Consider the following 17156-nt stretch of genomic DNA (forward strand, 5'->3'; position numbering starts at 1 on the left):
ATATTTCTATTTTGGTAATCAGTGTCCAAACATTTTCCACCAATGGTCCCATACAGAAAAATGGAAGTATACTGAGGGTCACTTTGTTATATTTGCACATAAAAACATCTAATATAGGTCAATGTTTGCAAAGCTAACTGAACAAAACATCCATGTTAGTTGATTTGTTATATATCCAATTAAGGACTTTATTTTTTATGGTCAATTAAAGTGTTTTGGCCCACGTACCGCATTTTGGACACCATTGCCTTATATGGAATGGAAGGTTGCGTAAGGCTGAATGACGTCAAAGAAGTCACAAGACCGCGCTTGCTGATCTGTGCGCGAGAGCAGCTGTGTACACTACGTCTCAAAGGCACAGCTAGCATGGCTGCGGGCACCAAGTGCCAGCACTTAAGAGCCTTTTGGAGTAGACTGAACAACATTTTCTTCTGATTTTACTTATTCGAGCAACGCTCAAAAAAAGACTTCTTTTTAAAAATTATTACTATCGGCATAAGACATCTATAGCAAGTAAACATAGCGAAGCTAACGTCGAAGCTAAGCTAGCACGGCGGCTGCTAGCTTGGTCGCCTTCCGAGGAGGGAGCTTCTTTGTAGGGGATGTTGTCCGTGCTGTCTTACGGTAGACTCGTTGCCAGAGCTGTCATCGGCGGACTCTCTCAGACGGATAGCCGCGACTACAGCCTGGTGACGGCAAGCTGCGGCTTCGGGAAGGATTTCCGTAAAGGCATCCTGAAGAAAGGAATGTGTTATGGGGACGACGCATGCTTCATTGCCAGGCACAAATCTGCCGATGTTTTAGGTAAGTGTTTGAAACGTGACTCGATTGTTTGCATTTTTGGTCATTTAACAAAACACCAGTCTCTCAATTATATATTACAGAGCACAGACCAACTCCAAGGCTTACGTGTTCCCTGTTAACAGATTTACGGCTCTAACAGAAGTAGTGCATATCCGAGTATTAGTCGTCTTTGCCCATTTGTTGTCACCCTTACTATAATTGGGGGGAAAACCAGCTTTGTCTGGCAGTGGTGTCCAAAGGGCTAATAATTTAGATATCAAATATGACAAAAAAACTATAAAAAAAAAAACCTGTCAATAGGTGTTCAAATGACCGACTTTAATGTGCTAACCAAAACAAAACACTACAAACCCCAATGCAACAGGAATCCATATTGTTTTAAAATCGTCTTTTCACTTCTGAGATCATGTGTAGCAATACATGCTACATGTTATTTAATGCCTGCATGCAACTTCTCCTAAAAACAAGCTTATTTTCATAAGGACATTTTTCACCAATTCATGTTATTTTTGGAGGCTTGACTTGTTATAAAGCAGGAAGCAAGTTCCTGGCAAAGACATTAGATGACCATATATGGTCATAGGACAAGACTGTCTTTACTACTACTACTACTACTACATCACCCCTTTCTGGGAATGTCCTTAACAAGTACAGTGCGATTACTTTAAAATTTAAATTAATTAAATGCAGGTTGACATGTGTCACCATTCTAAAAACAGCATGCTGGCATTCACATTTAGTAGCCAAAAGAGATTATTATTGCATCATTGCATTGCAACATGGTAGAACCCCCATGTTTCATTAAGGTCGGGGGTTACCGTAACTGACCGAACTGAAGATCCTCACCCTTCTAAGAAATGTTGAGTTCTGTATAATGTTATTAATCTCTCATAAGGTGTACAAACAAATGTACGTGTCTTGATTTTAGGCGTGGCAGACGGAGTAGGAGGTTGGCGAGACTACGGCGTGGATCCGTCGCAATTTTCGGGGACTCTGATGAAGACATGCGAGCGCCTGGTGAAGGAGGGACGCTTTGTTCCCAGCAACCCAGTAGGAGTCCTCACAACCAGCTATTACGAGCTGCTGCAGAACAAAGTGCCGCTGCTGGGTGAGTGGAGTCATACCAAGTCACTTTGTAGGGTCCAGCAAAAAAAATAAAAATAAAAAAAGGCTAATCTTTTTAGTTTTTCCCACCAAATGAATTGCAGGTACTGTTGTCTGATGAATCATAGTAAATAGTAGCAAAAATAATTAGTGTTGAATGGTTAATAGTTGATAAAAAACATTTTAATGTTTGGTTACACAGTTTGATGTTGAGTACAGACAATATTTCGGATATTAGACATACAGTTTTACCAGATCAGCCAATTTTAATAATATAATATTTTTGGAATAAATGGTTTGTATGTTCTCTATAAGCAGCATTATGGATTATCCTAACTATCTTAGTTATAGTTATTTCCCCATATCTCCACACAATAAGTTAGTTAGATATGGTAAAACCAGAGAATAGAGTGTATGGAGTGGTTTTTGTTCTTACTAAGTCAAAGTTGGTGACACTGATCCCACCTGCTACATCTTCTTATTCTCAGGCAGATGCAGTGTTATGATGCCATCTCTTGTACAGAGTGTAACAACAAGCTACATTCACAGATAGTCCCATTATATTGTGTTTTTTATGAGGAAGTGCCAAACGTACAACAACGCAAAAACATTTGGACCGCCATTAAGAAATTTGATCACCAAAGTGTGAACCAACCTGCCGTATCTCACGTCCCAGCAGTTGATATCCATTATCACTTTCCGTACTGGTTCCTGACACTGATTTGTGCTTCAGCATAGAGTGACCGTGTTGTGGTCTGATATAATTTTGGTTGGATAAAAAAAAAAAAAAGTGCGTTTTTGAAAACAAGATTATATTGGATGAATCACCAGAAGGGTGTGGCTGCAGACTTTTGTCTGCACTGGCAGCTCATGAATCTTAACAGTTCATATATTGTACAGCATCTCATTTTCAGTATCGTTCCATCTTGGACTGATGATGGGTGGTGATAGAACAAACCATTGTATGTTTCAGCTCCATTCATCTATATTTATAAACCAGAATTCTTAGCATAATTAGCACAAGGATCCATGTGCTGTCATTTCACATCATCTAATCTTATTGTCTCTTTACAACACGTACTTTGTAGTCATTCTGTTCAGCTCAAAAGCATAGTTAAATGCATTTTTGCTGATTTGTATGATTAAATGTAGCGCGGGGTTATTTTAGGGCTATCTGACTAAATGCAGAATAGTTCTTAAGAGTCTGAACTGGTGTGAATGAATGTTTTTCAGTGAAATTATATATTGTGAATGGGGGGGTAAGGATCACAGCAATCTTTGTCAAGTAGCTGGGTATAACGGTGGATTGAGGAACTCCACTCTGGAGGAATGGTCCTCGATCCTTTAGTCCACTATCCACAGAGTCAAAAGGAAAGACAGTCCTACCTGTTCACTGCCACTTCTTGGTGTAGATCCAAAGCCGTCGAAAAACTTGACCTAAACAGGCATCAACATGTCAGTCAAAATGTACAAAATGTACCGGTAAACATTCCAAAAAATTACATTTTTTGGCCATAGTCAATTATAATAATTGGCATTAATAAGTGGCATTCATCCCACTTTACTGGCTAGCAATGCGTTTAGCAGTTAAGACATATATAAATACACATGTAGCGGACTCAAACGTGGCCGGTGAAAGGGAAAAGCTTACCGCAAAGTTGTTTTCTTTAGGTTTGATTTAAAAAAAAAAATGGTTGTCAGCATGCCGCTTGTTGACCACCCACAGAAGGAGCCGCTGATTGCCTGCACCTGCTGGCCCTTTAGCGCTTCCTTCCAGCACCGACAGCGAATCAGGAGAGGGACCTCACGTCAGCTGACCAAGTCATATGACTGCTCCTCATTAGGGTCGTTGCATGACATGGGTTACAGTAGGAACACACAAACCATTGTGACATGTTAATAGCGGGTCATTAATGTGTAGCTTCACAAACGCTGTAGAAAATCTTTGGATTTGGCTCCCCGGTGTGATTAGTTTGTATTGTCCTATATAAGTGGCATTCTTACAATGGGATCAAGGACAGCATATAGGTCAGGGGTCTCAAACTCAATTTACCTGGGGGCCACTGGAGCTAGGGTCTGGGCAAGGCTGGGCCACATCAGGTTTTCAAAAAAAAAAAACCCAAAAAAACGCATTTATTAAAAACAGAAAAATAGTTTGAACCAAATATATCAAGTGTGAACACACCCTGAAAGGAAAGAGAACATGGAGCATGGAGTTTAACACCCCTGGGAATCATACCTTTTATGTCGCATGTGTGTTTTCCAGGCAGCAGCACAGCCTGCATTGTGGTGTTGGACCGCCAGAATCACCAGCTGCATACGGCCAACTTAGGGGACTCTGGCTTCCTTGTGGTTCGTGGGGGGGAAGTGGTTCACCGTTCTGATGAGCAACAGCATTACTTCAACACACCATTCCAACTATCCATCGCTCCTCCTGAGGCTGAGGGGGCCGTCCTCAGCGACAGGTGAGAACCTTGTGCTCAATCCCTTACTGGTGGCGAGAAGCAGATCTGGGGAATATAATGCATTTCACTGTTTTTATGTAAAATAGATTTGTTCCTTGCACGGTGCAGTTTTTGTCAAAGTCAAACCATATCTTACTTATTGTGTAGAAATATGGGCTAATAACTATAAAAGCTATCTTCACTTGCTAAATGTACTGCAAAAAAAGGCTAGTAAGGATAATTCATAATGCCGCCATACTAACTCCTTATTTCTAAAAATCACAAATACTTCAACTTGCTGATATAGTTCATAGTTCAAACAGCTAAAATAATGCATAAGGCTAAAAATAACCAATTAGCTAAAAATGTCATCCAGTACTTCTCTACAAGAGAGGAGAAATATGATCTCAGGGAAGAAGTACATTTGAAACACTTCTATGCTAGGACTACGTTATGCTAGCCATAGCATTTCAGTGTGTGGAATCAAACTATGGAATGGATTGAGTAAGGAAATCAAACAATGCACAACGATGAGCCAATTCAAGAAACAATACAAGCAATACAATACAATACAAGTTGATGTTTGCTAAATACAAGGATGAAGAGTCTTGAACCAGTCATGATGTGCTATATATATCACTATATTGACACTTACTATGGTACCCATTATGGCATTGGATGCTCATATCACCTCCTACTTCGGTACGTGACAAAAAATTAAATAAAAGTAAAATAAAGTAAAAAAAAAAAAAAATTAAATTAGGAAAGCAGGAAGTGAACAAATGTAACAGTCGCTGATTGTAAAAGTACCAAATGGAGGGGTAGGATTTAATAAGCTTTGCTTCTTCCTACTCCTTTTGGACATGTGGAACTGTGAACTGATTATGGGATGCATTCAATTGTAATCTGATGCATGTTCAAATGAAATAAAACCATTACCATTACCAAGTCTGAGTGCACAGGAACAGGCTGTCATGTTTCACATGCTTGTGTATTTGATTGGCATATAGTGTGTGCCAAAGCAGCAACAATTTATATGCCAGAAGATTGCAAATCAGGCTTTGGGAACTCGCCAAGCTTTCCTACTTAGGGGGTCAGATTCTGCGTGGGTTGATGGGGCACGTCTAAAACCCAGTTGTGCACCATATTAGGCTGACAAAGTAACAGGAGATGATGGGTTATTATTTTTTGCATGTAGTAATTATTTCTTATAATGATTTGCTTTGGCGCATACATATTGTCACCCCATTTTGTATTTTTAGGGTGAGGTTTTAGAAAAGTTTTAAACCAGAATGAAATCCTTGACCAGTCCAGTTGCATGCTATTTCTTTCCTGACTTAGCCTTTTGTTTGTATGCAGCCCAGACGCCGCTGACAGCTCTTCCTTTGACGTCCAATTGGGTGACATCATCCTCACCGCCACCGATGGTCTGTTTGACAACATGCCGGACTACATGATCCTGCAGGAGCTCAAGAAACTCAAGGTACGCCACGTGAGTTCACAGTGCCGTAATGGTGGCGAGAGAATGTTTCACCTTTTTTCCCTCCCTAGAACGCAAACTATGAGAGCATCCAGCAAACCGCTCGAAGTATTGCGGAGCAGGCCCACGACCTGGCCTATGACCCCAACTACATGTCACCTTTTGCACAATTTGCCTGTGACAACGGACTGAATGTTCGAGGTGAGTGTCCAAAGCTAAATTTGGAAATAAGGACTCCTTTGGGCGTACTCACACTGGTACATTGCTTGTTCCATTACTAGTATTACTGCAGTTCCACTTTATGGGTTACTTCCAGTCTTATTTTCAGCAATTCTGATTATTTTGTGCAAGATAGCAAGCTGTCATTAATTGAGAGAGGACCGTATTAATTAGATCAGGGGTCTCAAACTCAATTTACTTGGGGGCCACTGGAGCTCGGGTCTGGGTGAGACTGGGCCGCATCAGGTTTTCCAAAAAAAACAAAAAACAAACGCATTTATAAAATAATAAAAACTTAAGAAACCACATATAGTTGGTGGGTAGACAAATTATTTTTTTCAGATTAAAATGAACAAAGCATTATTAGAGCCCTGTAGACATGACATTACACGACTATAGTCACATTTATACTTTTTTTTTATTTACAACATATTGCGCAACTGCAGGGTCTTGAGACACATGCTAACTCGCAAACTAGAGAGCTAGCGACCTAAACGGTAGCCTTCAAGTTATTTCCTTTAAACTTGAATAGCCAAAAACTTACCACTTCCACACGGATAGGGAGGATAACTATTAACAGTTATTTAACCTTTAACATGAACATTAATCAAACGTAATAATTTTTTCTGGGTACATGATACCATACAGCATCCGTATCAAACTTGTGCGGGCCGCACTAACATTAAACTTTAATATCAAGGCGGGGGCCTCAAACTAGTGTCCGCGTGTTTGAGACCCCTGAATTAGATGACATGTATTTATTGTGCAAGGGATTCAAAGGCCTTCAAAGTAAAAGTACTGGGATAAAATAACAAAGATGCCCCACAGTAGGCAGACGGGGTGCTGGGGGAAATTGTTAGGGACGATCAGAATTTCCCTCATTTTTCCAGAAATGTTCTCTTATTGCAGAATGCAACTTTTGATAGGCAAATGTAAATTTTTGATAAATTTTGATATATGAGACCTAAAGGGGTCGGTTTATGTCAATGTGTTTTGTAGCATTGTTAACTTGATCATCAACTACTGTGCAAGATGGCTATTTTTTAGCTTTGATTGTTGTGTTGCCAGACATAAACGGGTTCTGCTGTGCCATTGCCTTGATGCCATATTGTACTATTGTGTATCCAGGAGGGAAGCCAGATGACATCACAGTGCTGCTCTCCATAGTAGCAGAATACACCGACTAAGGGCCGCATGGAGCTGTGACCTGTCTCTGCAGGGGATCGACTGATTGGAGTCCTGATTAATTGGATGAAGGACTGAAGATCTCAGACATTTTTTTCCTCCCTCCAGCATGCCGCAGCTCTACTCTGCCCCTAACCATCACCCGCCTCTCCACAAAAAAGAAAAAACATTGAGGAAAGGAGAGATGTGGAATTATAACAGTGGGCCCTAAAAACTTACGGGGAAAGCAGCATTGTTGGCGTCTGTGCAACATGCTGGGGCCATGATGAATCATCTTGGGAGTGGTTGGGCAGACTCTGAGGATGTTTACACTCAGACTGCAAACACAAGTTGTTTGACTTTTTGGAGGTCAAATAAGCCAGATGCTGGCCTGCCAGAAGGGAATGATGCACTTCAGTCATGTTGAGAAGGGAGGTTGCGTAGGAAGTGGCGCCTTTCGCGGTGCATAAATGTGGTTCCTTTTTTTTTTTTTTTTTTTTTTATACAGTGGTTATTGGCAACCTTTGTATGTGGGTGCAGGGAGCAGATGTTTTATCAGTGGATGTGACTGCTGTTTCGGGATGTTCTGTTTCCTCACTGATGTTAAAACAATAAGGTTACATGAAGAAGCAGCTGCCTTTTCCATACATGTTCCATTCAAATATTGCACACTGAGGCTGAGACAAGATATTACACCCCTTTAATCTCACTGCTGCTGCTCCAGTCTTTGATTGTGTGTATGTATGTATGTGTGTGTGTATGGGGAGACTGTGCAATAGTGTACAGTACAGTAGGTCCCCACTTTTTGCGCGGGTTATGCTCCAGTATCAGTGTATGGCAACAAAAAAAACAACAAAAAACAAATTAGTAATTGGGCCACCCATAAAAAGTATTATCTATCCATCCATGTTCTATACAGCTTGTGCCCACAAGGGTCGCAAGTAAGCTGGATGTTATTCCAGCTGACGAGCTGTAGCATGTGAATCACAATGTGACATCCAATCGGACGTTACCCAGCATACCTTGCAGGTTATAAATTGGCGTAGCCTGTGTGGTACATCTACATTGTGTGTTCCACATGTTATTTTTGGTTGCAACTGAAGCTTTTTAACCAATAAACAACCTAATAATGGAGATTATAACCACAAAATGGCAGGGTTTTGAATAGTAAATATGTGGGGATCTACTGTACTAGTGCTCGTCCATGCTTTGTATTGTCCATAATGTGTATTGTTTTAGATGAGAAGGCTGTGACGGTAAAAAGGCTCATCCCACATGAGCTTCTAATGGTCTTAACAGCCTGAAACGCACAATTGTTGAATGAAGTCAACACAGTGGGAGTTGGTCATGTGATTGAGTGGATTTCTGTACCGAGGGGACACTTTGAGAAACATGTAAACAATCAGCATTTCCCTTTTTTGATCCTTTCTATGTTACATATTTGCATACGTAGTCAGCAGTCAGTTAGAGATATGTCTTAGTAAATTATTTTTTTGTGTAATGTGGTTATGATGTGCCTTGTATCATGTGTGTTGATACTGGCGAAAAGAATTCCTTAAAACCCACACTGTGTGCCAGGTACTGAGCACAAAGGAGTCGTGAGTTTAAAAGCCCCACTGTCTTAAGTCACTTTTTACCTATAAGTATGTATTTTCTCCTGAAATGATATTTTGTCAAGTCAGACAGAAGCTGAGGAATAGTAAATAATAAAGCCATCCCAGACGTAAAAAAAAAACGTTGCTGTTTACAAAATTGCACTAAAGGACTGTTTTTTTTTTTGTTTTTTTTTTCAATGTCATAAAAAATAGGGAGACAAACTTTTGGGGAAACGATGAATTCAAGCACTGAGGGCTGTGTGGAGTAGCCTTAATAATACAAAGCAATGTAGTCACTTAAGTGGTAATGGCTACTGTGGGCTTGCAGCTTCCTGACACACCTGATGATGCCCGGAAGACACTTCATCTTACTCCTTTAGACAAAGCAGAGTATGTCTGTATATTTTAGGGTGTACGGGTCAATGCAGATCTGCTGTACATTATTTAAATAAAGATGATAGTATTTATTATTCTCTTGTAATGTGTGGCGTGATTCAAGTGCGTGCTTGATGCTGTATTTCTGACAATACATTTCCCTTCATTAAGAAATTATCTACTGTATGCTGTACATTTTAGTTCAAAATTATTGTCGACGTACGTTAAGTGAGATGTGTGTTCTGTGGTAAAAGCAGTCTGTGTTCAGCGAAAAAAAAATTATTGTACTGTATTTACTTTTGGTATTTAGTATTACTCAATGCTTGCATGCTAACTACTTTTCCATAACCATAATTCCCAGTTGTTCAATACATGTCTACAGTATCCCAGCATCTGCATAGAAATTGCATCTGAAGTTCTGTAATGGCCTCCATACATCCATTTTCTACACCGCTTATCACTCACTAGGATCTGGTATGCTGGAGCCTATCCCAGGTACACCCTGTACTGGTGGCCAGCCAATCACAGGGCACATATAGACAAACAACCATTCACACTCACGTTCATACCTATGCACAATTTGGAGTCGGCAATTAACCTAGCATGTTTTTGGAATGTGGGAGGAAACCGGAGTACCCGGAGAAAACCCACGCATTGCATGGGGAGAACATGTAACCTCCACACACAGATGCCCGAGCGGGGAATTGAACCCGGGTCTCCTAGCTGTGAGACCTGGCAAAACGGCAACAGCAACAGAGTCAACTATAATGGGTAATATGAATGGAAAGATGACTGTAGGGGTGTTATTCCATGTCTAGAAAGCTCTATAAATATTAATTCATTCATTAATTCATTTTCTACCGCTTATCCTCACAAGGGTCGTGGGGGTGCTGGAGCCTATCCCAGCTGTCTTTGGGCAAGAGGCGGGGTACACCCTGGACTAGTGGCCAGCCAATCACAGGGCACATATAGACAAACAACCATTCACACTTACATTCATACCTATGGACAATTTGGAGTGGCCAATTAACCTAGCATGTTTTTGGGATGTGGGAGGAAACCGGAGTACCCAGAGAAAACCCACGCCTGCACGGGGAGAACATGCAAACTCCACACAGAGATGGCCGAGGGTGGAATTGAACCCTGGTCTCCTAGCTGTGTAGCCTGCGCGCTAACCACTAATGACCTATGCAAAGTTAATTTCAATTTGAAAGTGAACACAAACCATTTAATATTAAGAGCTTGAAATTGGAATTAAATATAAATACATTGAAATAGTTTAACATGGAGTTTTCAGTGCTGTGGGATTGTGTCAGAGTTTTGACCTTAGACAGAAGCTTCTCTTCCAGAGTCTTCATCCTCCTCCATGTCGCTGTGGTGAGCCAGAACACAAAGCGCGGCAGCAGGACTCTCACCTTGCTCTGCAGACAAAGCCCGGAACAGCAGGGAGCAGATCTATAATATGAAAGTGTGATACAATAAGACAATATTACTGTAGTAGTGGATGATGCGCACAACAAAAGTGTTTTCCTTATTTGCTTGCTGGCAGAAATGGTTGACTACCATGGAGGAAGCTGGGCTGGTCGTGTCCCAGGTCTCATCGAGTCTAAGGAGGCTGTGATGGTGTGTGGCCGACAGGTCGAAGGGGCTGCCCTGGCTGGATGCCACCATCTCCATCCCATCATGATGGACGAGAGGTTGAGGTGTGGCGGCCTCGCATGAGACCGCAGCAGCATCTGCACACCTGTCAAGACAAACGCAAACGCCATCACAAAGTACTAGTATGCCACTAGTTTGAGGCCCCCGCCTTGATATGAAAGTTTAATGTTAGTGCGGCCCCGCGCAAGTTTGATATGGATGCTGTATGGTATCATGTACCCAGAAAAAATTATTACGTTTGATTAATGTTCATGTTAAAGGTTGAATAACTGTTAATAGTTATCCTCCCTATCCGTGTGGAAGTGGTAAGTTTTTGGCTTTTTTAAGTTTAAAGGAAATAACTTGGAGGCTACCGTTTAGGTCGCTAGCTCTCCAGTTTGCGAGTTAGCATGTGTCTCAAGACCCTGCAGTTGCGCAATATGTTGTAAATAAAAAGAGTATAAATGTGACTATAGTCGTGTTTTGTCATGTCTACAGGGCTCTAATAATGCTTTGTTCATTTTAATCTGAAAAAAAATAATTTGTCTACCCACCAACTATATGTGGTTTCTTAAGTTTTTATTATTTGCCGTTTTATTATTATTATTATATTTATTTGTTACTGATTGATTTTCTTTATTCTTGATTTGTTTATTTAGTTTTCATCTTATTTTGTGTAGAAAAATAAAAAGTAAGATATTTGAGAACAGTGGAATGTGTTATCAGAGCTTTTCTTGTAGAAAATCGAAACCAAAGCAAAGTTTATTAATTTTTCTGTTTTTAATAAATGCGTTTTTTTTTTTTTTGGAAGACTTATGTTTCCACTTTACCACAACCTGATTCTACAAAAATTACAACTTTTGAAGTAACTTATTTTTTCTTTAATGTTTCAAAAATAAAAATAACATGACTTTTTCTTATAATATTAAAAGTTTATTCCCATTAAATTGCTATTTATTTTTCTTGGACACCCTTGATATAACAAATGGATGTCACCCACAAGCTTAAGGAAGACTTATAGAAAATATGCACAGACACATGCTCCAAAATGAAACATCCGCCCTAACTAGAGATGACGTGAGTGCACAGCCAGTCGCATGTACAAAAGCACCACCACTGGTCCATTGAGGTGCCCTACTTATCCCTGTCTCAGACTCAAGGCTGGCTGTAACCCTACACCCACTTAGGAGTCTAAAAGGGGCCAATGAGAGCTATGTGGCATGGCTGTAATCCAGGAGAGAGGCTCAGGTAGATCCCTGTGGGAAGATTCAATTAGAGCAGCTCAATCGCTGCAGTAGAGTGTCATACCTGGGTGAAATTGGGTCTGGGGTATTTATTGCTTGGGACAGGCCTCTGCTGTCAGACTCGATGAGGGTGGCCAACACGACGGTGGCTTCCAGGACCAGGTCCTCCACAGAAAAGCACGCGGGCCTGCAAATGAAAGCGGGGACCGTGGGTCCCTTGAGGTCACTGGAACTTCGAGGGAGATTGACTCACGTTCCTGCAGCACCGCAGTGGATTGAAACTGGTAAACAATGTAACTCGGCAAAGGACAGCAAACCCTTGAAAATATACACAAAAATACAAATTTTTCAGTTTTCTAACTAACAAAAAGCAAGGCAAGATGAAACGCAGACGAGCGGAGTCTAATGAACGAGCACACAGCAGGCCATCGGAGACGTTCCAAGACATTAGGGACAAGAAGTAGTGTGTGTTCGGGTCAAGTCTGGCTAATAAGGCTAACACCGCAACCCTTTATCCAAATTTCCAAGAGGCCAACCAAGTGCTTGTGTGTTTTCAAAGCTGGGTTCAATTGTTGCTCATTTTGAATCAATAAACACATTCCTGATGATTTCTGATTCAGAATTTGTGGCTATTTTTCCCCTTTTTGTCCATTCTCACATACTTTCAGCACGTGGGATCAAATATGAGGTGAAAGAAAAAGGGAATAAATACAATATAGTGGTCTAAAAATGACTCACATGAACTTAATACAGACAGTGGAGCACAGTCCAGATTAGAGAAACTGAAATATGAGCTCTAAAGACATTAATGAGCCGGTCACAGCCGGTAGATTCTCTACATCAGGGGTCTCAAACACGCGGCCCGCGGGCCAAATGTGGCCCGATGCTGTATGGTATCATGTACCCAGAAAAAATTATTACGTTTGATTAATGTTCATGTTGAAGGTTAAATAACTGTTAATAGTTATCCTCCCTATCCGTGTGGAAGTGGTAGTTTGCGAGTTAGCATGTGTCTCAAGACCCTGCAGTTGCGCAATATGTTGTAAATAAAAAGAGTATAAATGTGACTATAGTCGTGTTTTGTCATGTCTACAGGGCTCTAATAATGCTTTGTTCATTTTAATCTGAAAAAAATAATTTGTCTACCCACCAACTATATGTGGTTTCTTAAGTTTTTATTATTTGCTGTTTTATTATTATTATTATATTTATTTATTACTGATTGATTGATTTTCTTTATTCTTGATTTGTTCATTTATTTTTCATCTTATTTTGTGCAGAAAAATAAAAATTAAGATATTTGAGAACAGTGGAATGTTTTATCAGAGCTTTTATTGTAGAAAATCGGAACCAAAGCACTGAAAAAGTTTGTATATATTTCTGTTTTTAATAAATGCGTTTTTTTTTGGAAAACTTGATGCGGCCCAGCCTCGCCCAGACCCTAGCTCCAGTGGCCCCCAGGTAAATTGAGTTTGAGACCCCTGCTCTACATCATTATCATCATCATGTGACGGGTGTAGTGTTACCCTCAGCTCCTTCAGACAAAAGGTTATGGCAGAGTCCCCTGCAGACTGAAAATAGTCAAACTCGTCTGAGTGCAAGGCCATCTCGGTGTGAATCATCTTCATGTGATCTGCGACAGAAGCAGCCAACATTACGACGACTAGTACACGGTTTGTGTAGTCTGATCATTCACATTACATTAGGGAGGCCCCAAGTGTTCTCCGGGGGTCATTTATAGCTGGCTAGCATATATACATTTACTTAGTTTACCCCCGGTACTGGAGGACTGGCTTTGTGTGATGAACACTATACACAATATACTATTGTATAGAGTATTATACTGCTATTATATAGTAATATACAATAGAATATAATATACTATTAACACATAGATTGAGAAGACATGTGTGGAGAAAAATGGGTGAAATGGACACAAAAACTCAAATGAAAGGAATGAATGAAATTCATTCATTTTCTACCGCTTTTTCCTCACAAGGGTCGCGGGGGGTGTTGGAGCCTATCCCAGCTGTCTTGGGGCGAGAGGCGGGGTACACCCTGGACTGGTGGCCAGCCAATCACAGGGCACATATAGACAAACAACCATTCACACTCACATTCATACCTATGGACAATTTGGAGTGGCCAATTAACCTAGCATGTTTTTGGAATGTGGGAGGAAACCAGAGTACCCGGAGAAAACCCACGCATGCACGGGGAGAACATGCAAACTCCACACAGAGATGGCCGAGGGTGGAATCGAACCCTGGTCCTCCTAGCTATGAGGTCTGCCACTCAACCGCCGTGCCGCGCCAAGTAATGTGTATTGTTTGTATTAATGTTGACGTTGTGTTTAACCCTTTATAGAGCAAGTAACCATATATGGTAACTTAAAAAAACAGGGTTTCCCCATGTCTCAGCAAGGCAACAGAGTCATGCCACTTTCTCATGCCAATCAGCCAAGATCAGACAATGTCAGAGGAAGTGACATCATGGGCTGTGATCAATCAGGAGTGAGTCAGAGAGTATCAAACTTGCTTCTTCATTCAGAAGTCGGAAATTGCAATTTTCTTGACGCTTGGGGCCCGACACTCTTGGCCCAAACATAAAAACTAACCATGATAAGTTGATCACAGTCACTCTAACTACAGTACCTCTGTTGTGCAGTTTGACGTGTCCCTTTTCCATACCTTAAATGGGCAAGGAACTGTATATGGTAACTTCTTTGATCTTGATTTGCACCCAAAACCGGAAACTTTTTTAAAAAGTGAAGTGAGAAAAAATGTCTTCTTATAGCCTCCAATAACACTGAAGGATTGAATTTTTAAATTTCTAAGTATTTCAGTGAGTGCCCTTTAAAGGGTTAAAAAAAATAAAAAAAAATACATTGTGATGTGTACATTGTGATGGTCCACAATGTAACTTGAGCTCACCATTTGCGTCTTCATGGTAGTTCATCAGACTGACTCGGAAAGGAGCTATGGACAGAGTGACTTCCTCCTGAGATGCTGGGAAATGCATCACCATGTTTGCAAGAAGTCTGCACAGAAGAAGAAAAGAAACATGACAAAGGAAACATATTCAAGTTAACAAGCTTCAGAGATTTAGTTCAATGCTGCCATCTACTGCTAGATGATCATAAGAGTCTGGAATTTTCTCCACTGAAAAATCCAATCCAATGTAATATGGATAAGCATATGTAAACAGTATGTTAATAAGCGTGCTTCTATGATTTGTGTATATTTATTTTACGGTGTAACCTTGGTTAGCGTCATTAAAGCGTCCGACTCTAATCAAAACCTCTCGGATGCACCTGAGAGGTGCGATGGATTCAGTGAGAATACAATGACTTGGATGAATGAGGATATTCACAGACAATAATAGTTGCATGGAATATCAACAAGGAATAGGAGATGACATGACACGGAGGTGCTTGCCTGGCTGGAGCCTTCATCACATTGGGACAGAGCTGTGACGAAAACACAGCCTGCAGTGCCGCACTCTCCTGGTAACGCAGGTTGTGGGTTTTTGTGATGCCTGGGGAAAACAGAAAGATAGCAACAAGTCAACGAATAATGGTCGGAATTATACCTTACAATAATAAGTCATAGTTTATTTCCTACCATGCTTGCAAAAAAACTGGATCAGTACTCTGTCACTGGCAGTGTTGACTGATATCTGGCATCGCTCCACGTTACGCTCAATGGAAGTCAAACAACGGAAGAGTGGCAGCAAAGACTCCAAAGCAAATTGACGACCCCCCCACCAAAAAAAACAGTATTAGTCCTGAAGGATAATTGGAATCCAACAATACAAATGAGTGTATCTGAGATACCTTCATGGACAGTTTGCATTTAATAGGTTCACCGGCCTCCTGTGATGCCAGGCTGTACTTCTGGAAGAACATGGGTGAGAAGAGGAAGCAGGCATATGCAGACTGAGCTGCATTCACCGATCTCAGTGCCAGCTTTAAAATAAAAATACTTTTAATTAGGAGTGTGCTAATCGATACCAAGTACTAAGATCAGTATCAATTTGATATGAGCACAAGATCAATATTCTTTTTTTCTGGTGTCGTCAGGGAGTTTTCTGGTATTCGGGGACTCAAAAGTGAAAGCACGTATTATTCTGCATTTTGTGTTCACAGGTCCGCCCCACCCAAAGGCAGTCACCAGCTGGTGGTGCACAGCTTTGGAGCTAGCACTGTTTTATACAGCAAGATCTGAAATGCAAATGTTTCTTAATCTTCAGTAAACTTGGATAGAAGAAGATTGTGAATTCATATTTCTATGTGATCTTTATTGCTAAAATAAAGTGGATTAGCTTACGGGTACATGTAAAAATGTAATTGCTAATTCTACTGTATTGCTGATATCTGTGAAGCTCAGTTGCTATTACATATATTCACCACAAGAGTGTGCTATTCAGGAACATGTTATGTCATGTCACTGTGAGTCAAAACCTACACACAGCATAATGTGTTCATTTTAAAAGGTTATTCTTATTCTATTATATGCAAATTAGATGGCATTTGGATAATTGGCATTTAGCGACATCGATAACCGCTAATAGCTACCTTTCTTACTGAAAAGTTGGCAACAGTGCACCCGGTTCTGGTACTCACCCCTCTGACCGTGGGATCGATCCACAACGCATCTCCAATCCGTGAAAGTGCCTGAATGGCTTTTCCAAAAGCTGTAACATACATTAGCAGTCACCACAGGCACAATGAGCATAATTCTGTTATTTTAGTGTGTGTAAAATACTGCTTTGTTTGAAGATTAGCAAATGCTCCACTTTAGCAAAAGGGCCTTGCTTGTATGCTAGCTCTCGTGGAAGAACGTTCAAACTCGCAAAACATTAACACAATAATAGCAACTTCAAGTGAACACCTACAACTCCTTAAAAAAACGAGAAAAAAAATGTTTATACAAGTGTTTAGCTGTTTTTTGTTAGGGTTTTTTTTTGTTACCTTTTACACTGTTCCCGTCGAACACACAGTTCATGTTTAACGACGATAATGGCCGCACGAGACACATTAAACAAGGTGCGCGTGCCAGGCATATGTTTAATTGTACAGTACGTAATA

At 40.6% G+C, this 17156-nt stretch overlaps 3 protein-coding genes across 4 annotated transcripts in view; 1 reads left to right on the top strand and 2 right to left on the bottom strand.

Moving 5' to 3' along the window:
- cux2b (cut-like homeobox 2b) overlaps nt 1-4122 on the bottom strand; it is a 184147-nt gene extending 180025 nt beyond the window's left edge. Inside the window, exons 1-2 of one of the 2 annotated variants that reach the window (XM_058071245.1) lie at nt 3560-4122; nt 3295-3345 (exon numbers count right to left, since the gene is read on the bottom strand). The gene's annotated coding sequence lies outside the window, so the exon portion shown is untranslated. Of the gene's footprint in view, nt 1-3294 lie in introns of both variants that reach the window. The other variant, XM_058071246.1, reaches the window with a different exon arrangement.
- Nucleotides 299-9280, top strand: pptc7a (protein phosphatase targeting COQ7 a). The gene is made up of 6 exons (XM_058071252.1): nt 299-804; nt 1733-1912; nt 4175-4373; nt 5712-5835; nt 5904-6033; nt 7180-9280. The coding sequence occupies exons 1-6, from the start codon at nt 603-605 to the stop codon at nt 7236-7238; spliced, it is 894 nt and encodes a 297-aa protein (XP_057927235.1). The 5' UTR covers nt 299-602; the 3' UTR covers nt 7239-9280.
- On the bottom strand, nt 4148-17086 carry rad9b (RAD9 checkpoint clamp component B). Its single transcript, XM_058071249.1, has 12 exons — nt 17040-17086; nt 16692-16762; nt 15903-16034; nt 15691-15805; nt 15505-15604; nt 15001-15107; nt 13594-13700; nt 12321-12385; nt 12132-12254; nt 10749-10929; nt 10511-10640; nt 4148-4288 (listed from the first exon to the last, which is right to left on the bottom strand). Exons 1-11 carry the CDS (start codon nt 17071-17073, stop codon nt 10512-10514), a joined length of 1164 nt encoding a protein of 387 aa, XP_057927232.1. The 5' UTR covers nt 17074-17086; the 3' UTR covers nt 4148-4288; nt 10511.
- Between the last annotated feature and the right edge of the window lie 70 nt (nt 17087-17156).

This window comes from Doryrhamphus excisus, chromosome 4 (assembly GCF_030265055.1).
Source record: "Doryrhamphus excisus isolate RoL2022-K1 chromosome 4, RoL_Dexc_1.0, whole genome shotgun sequence".
Taxonomy (NCBI): domain Eukaryota; kingdom Metazoa; phylum Chordata; class Actinopteri; order Syngnathiformes; family Syngnathidae; genus Doryrhamphus; species Doryrhamphus excisus.

Excerpts from the sequence above, each read along its gene's own strand:
- pptc7a (XM_058071252.1), top strand. The coding sequence starts at position 603 with ATGTTGTCCGTGCTGTCTTACGGTAGACTCGTTGCCAGAGCTGTCATC. Across the intron at positions 805-1,732 it reads CAAATCTGCCGATGTTTTAG|GCGTGGCAGACGGAGTAGGA; the intron begins GTAAGTGTTTGA and ends TCTTGATTTTAG. Across the intron at positions 5,836-5,903 it reads AGGAGCTCAAGAAACTCAAG|AACGCAAACTATGAGAGCAT; the intron begins GTACGCCACGTG and ends TTCCCTCCCTAG.
- rad9b (XM_058071249.1), bottom strand. The coding sequence starts at position 17,073 with ATGAACTGTGTGTTCGACGGGAACAGTGTAAAAG. Across the intron at positions 15,108-15,504 it reads GTGATGAAGGCTCCAGCCAG|ACTTCTTGCAAACATGGTGA; the intron begins GCAAGCACCTCC and ends TCTTCTGTGCAG. Across the intron at positions 10,641-10,748 it reads CCAGCCCAGCTTCCTCCATG|ATCTGCTCCCTGCTGTTCCG; the intron begins GTAGTCAACCAT and ends TTCATATTATAG.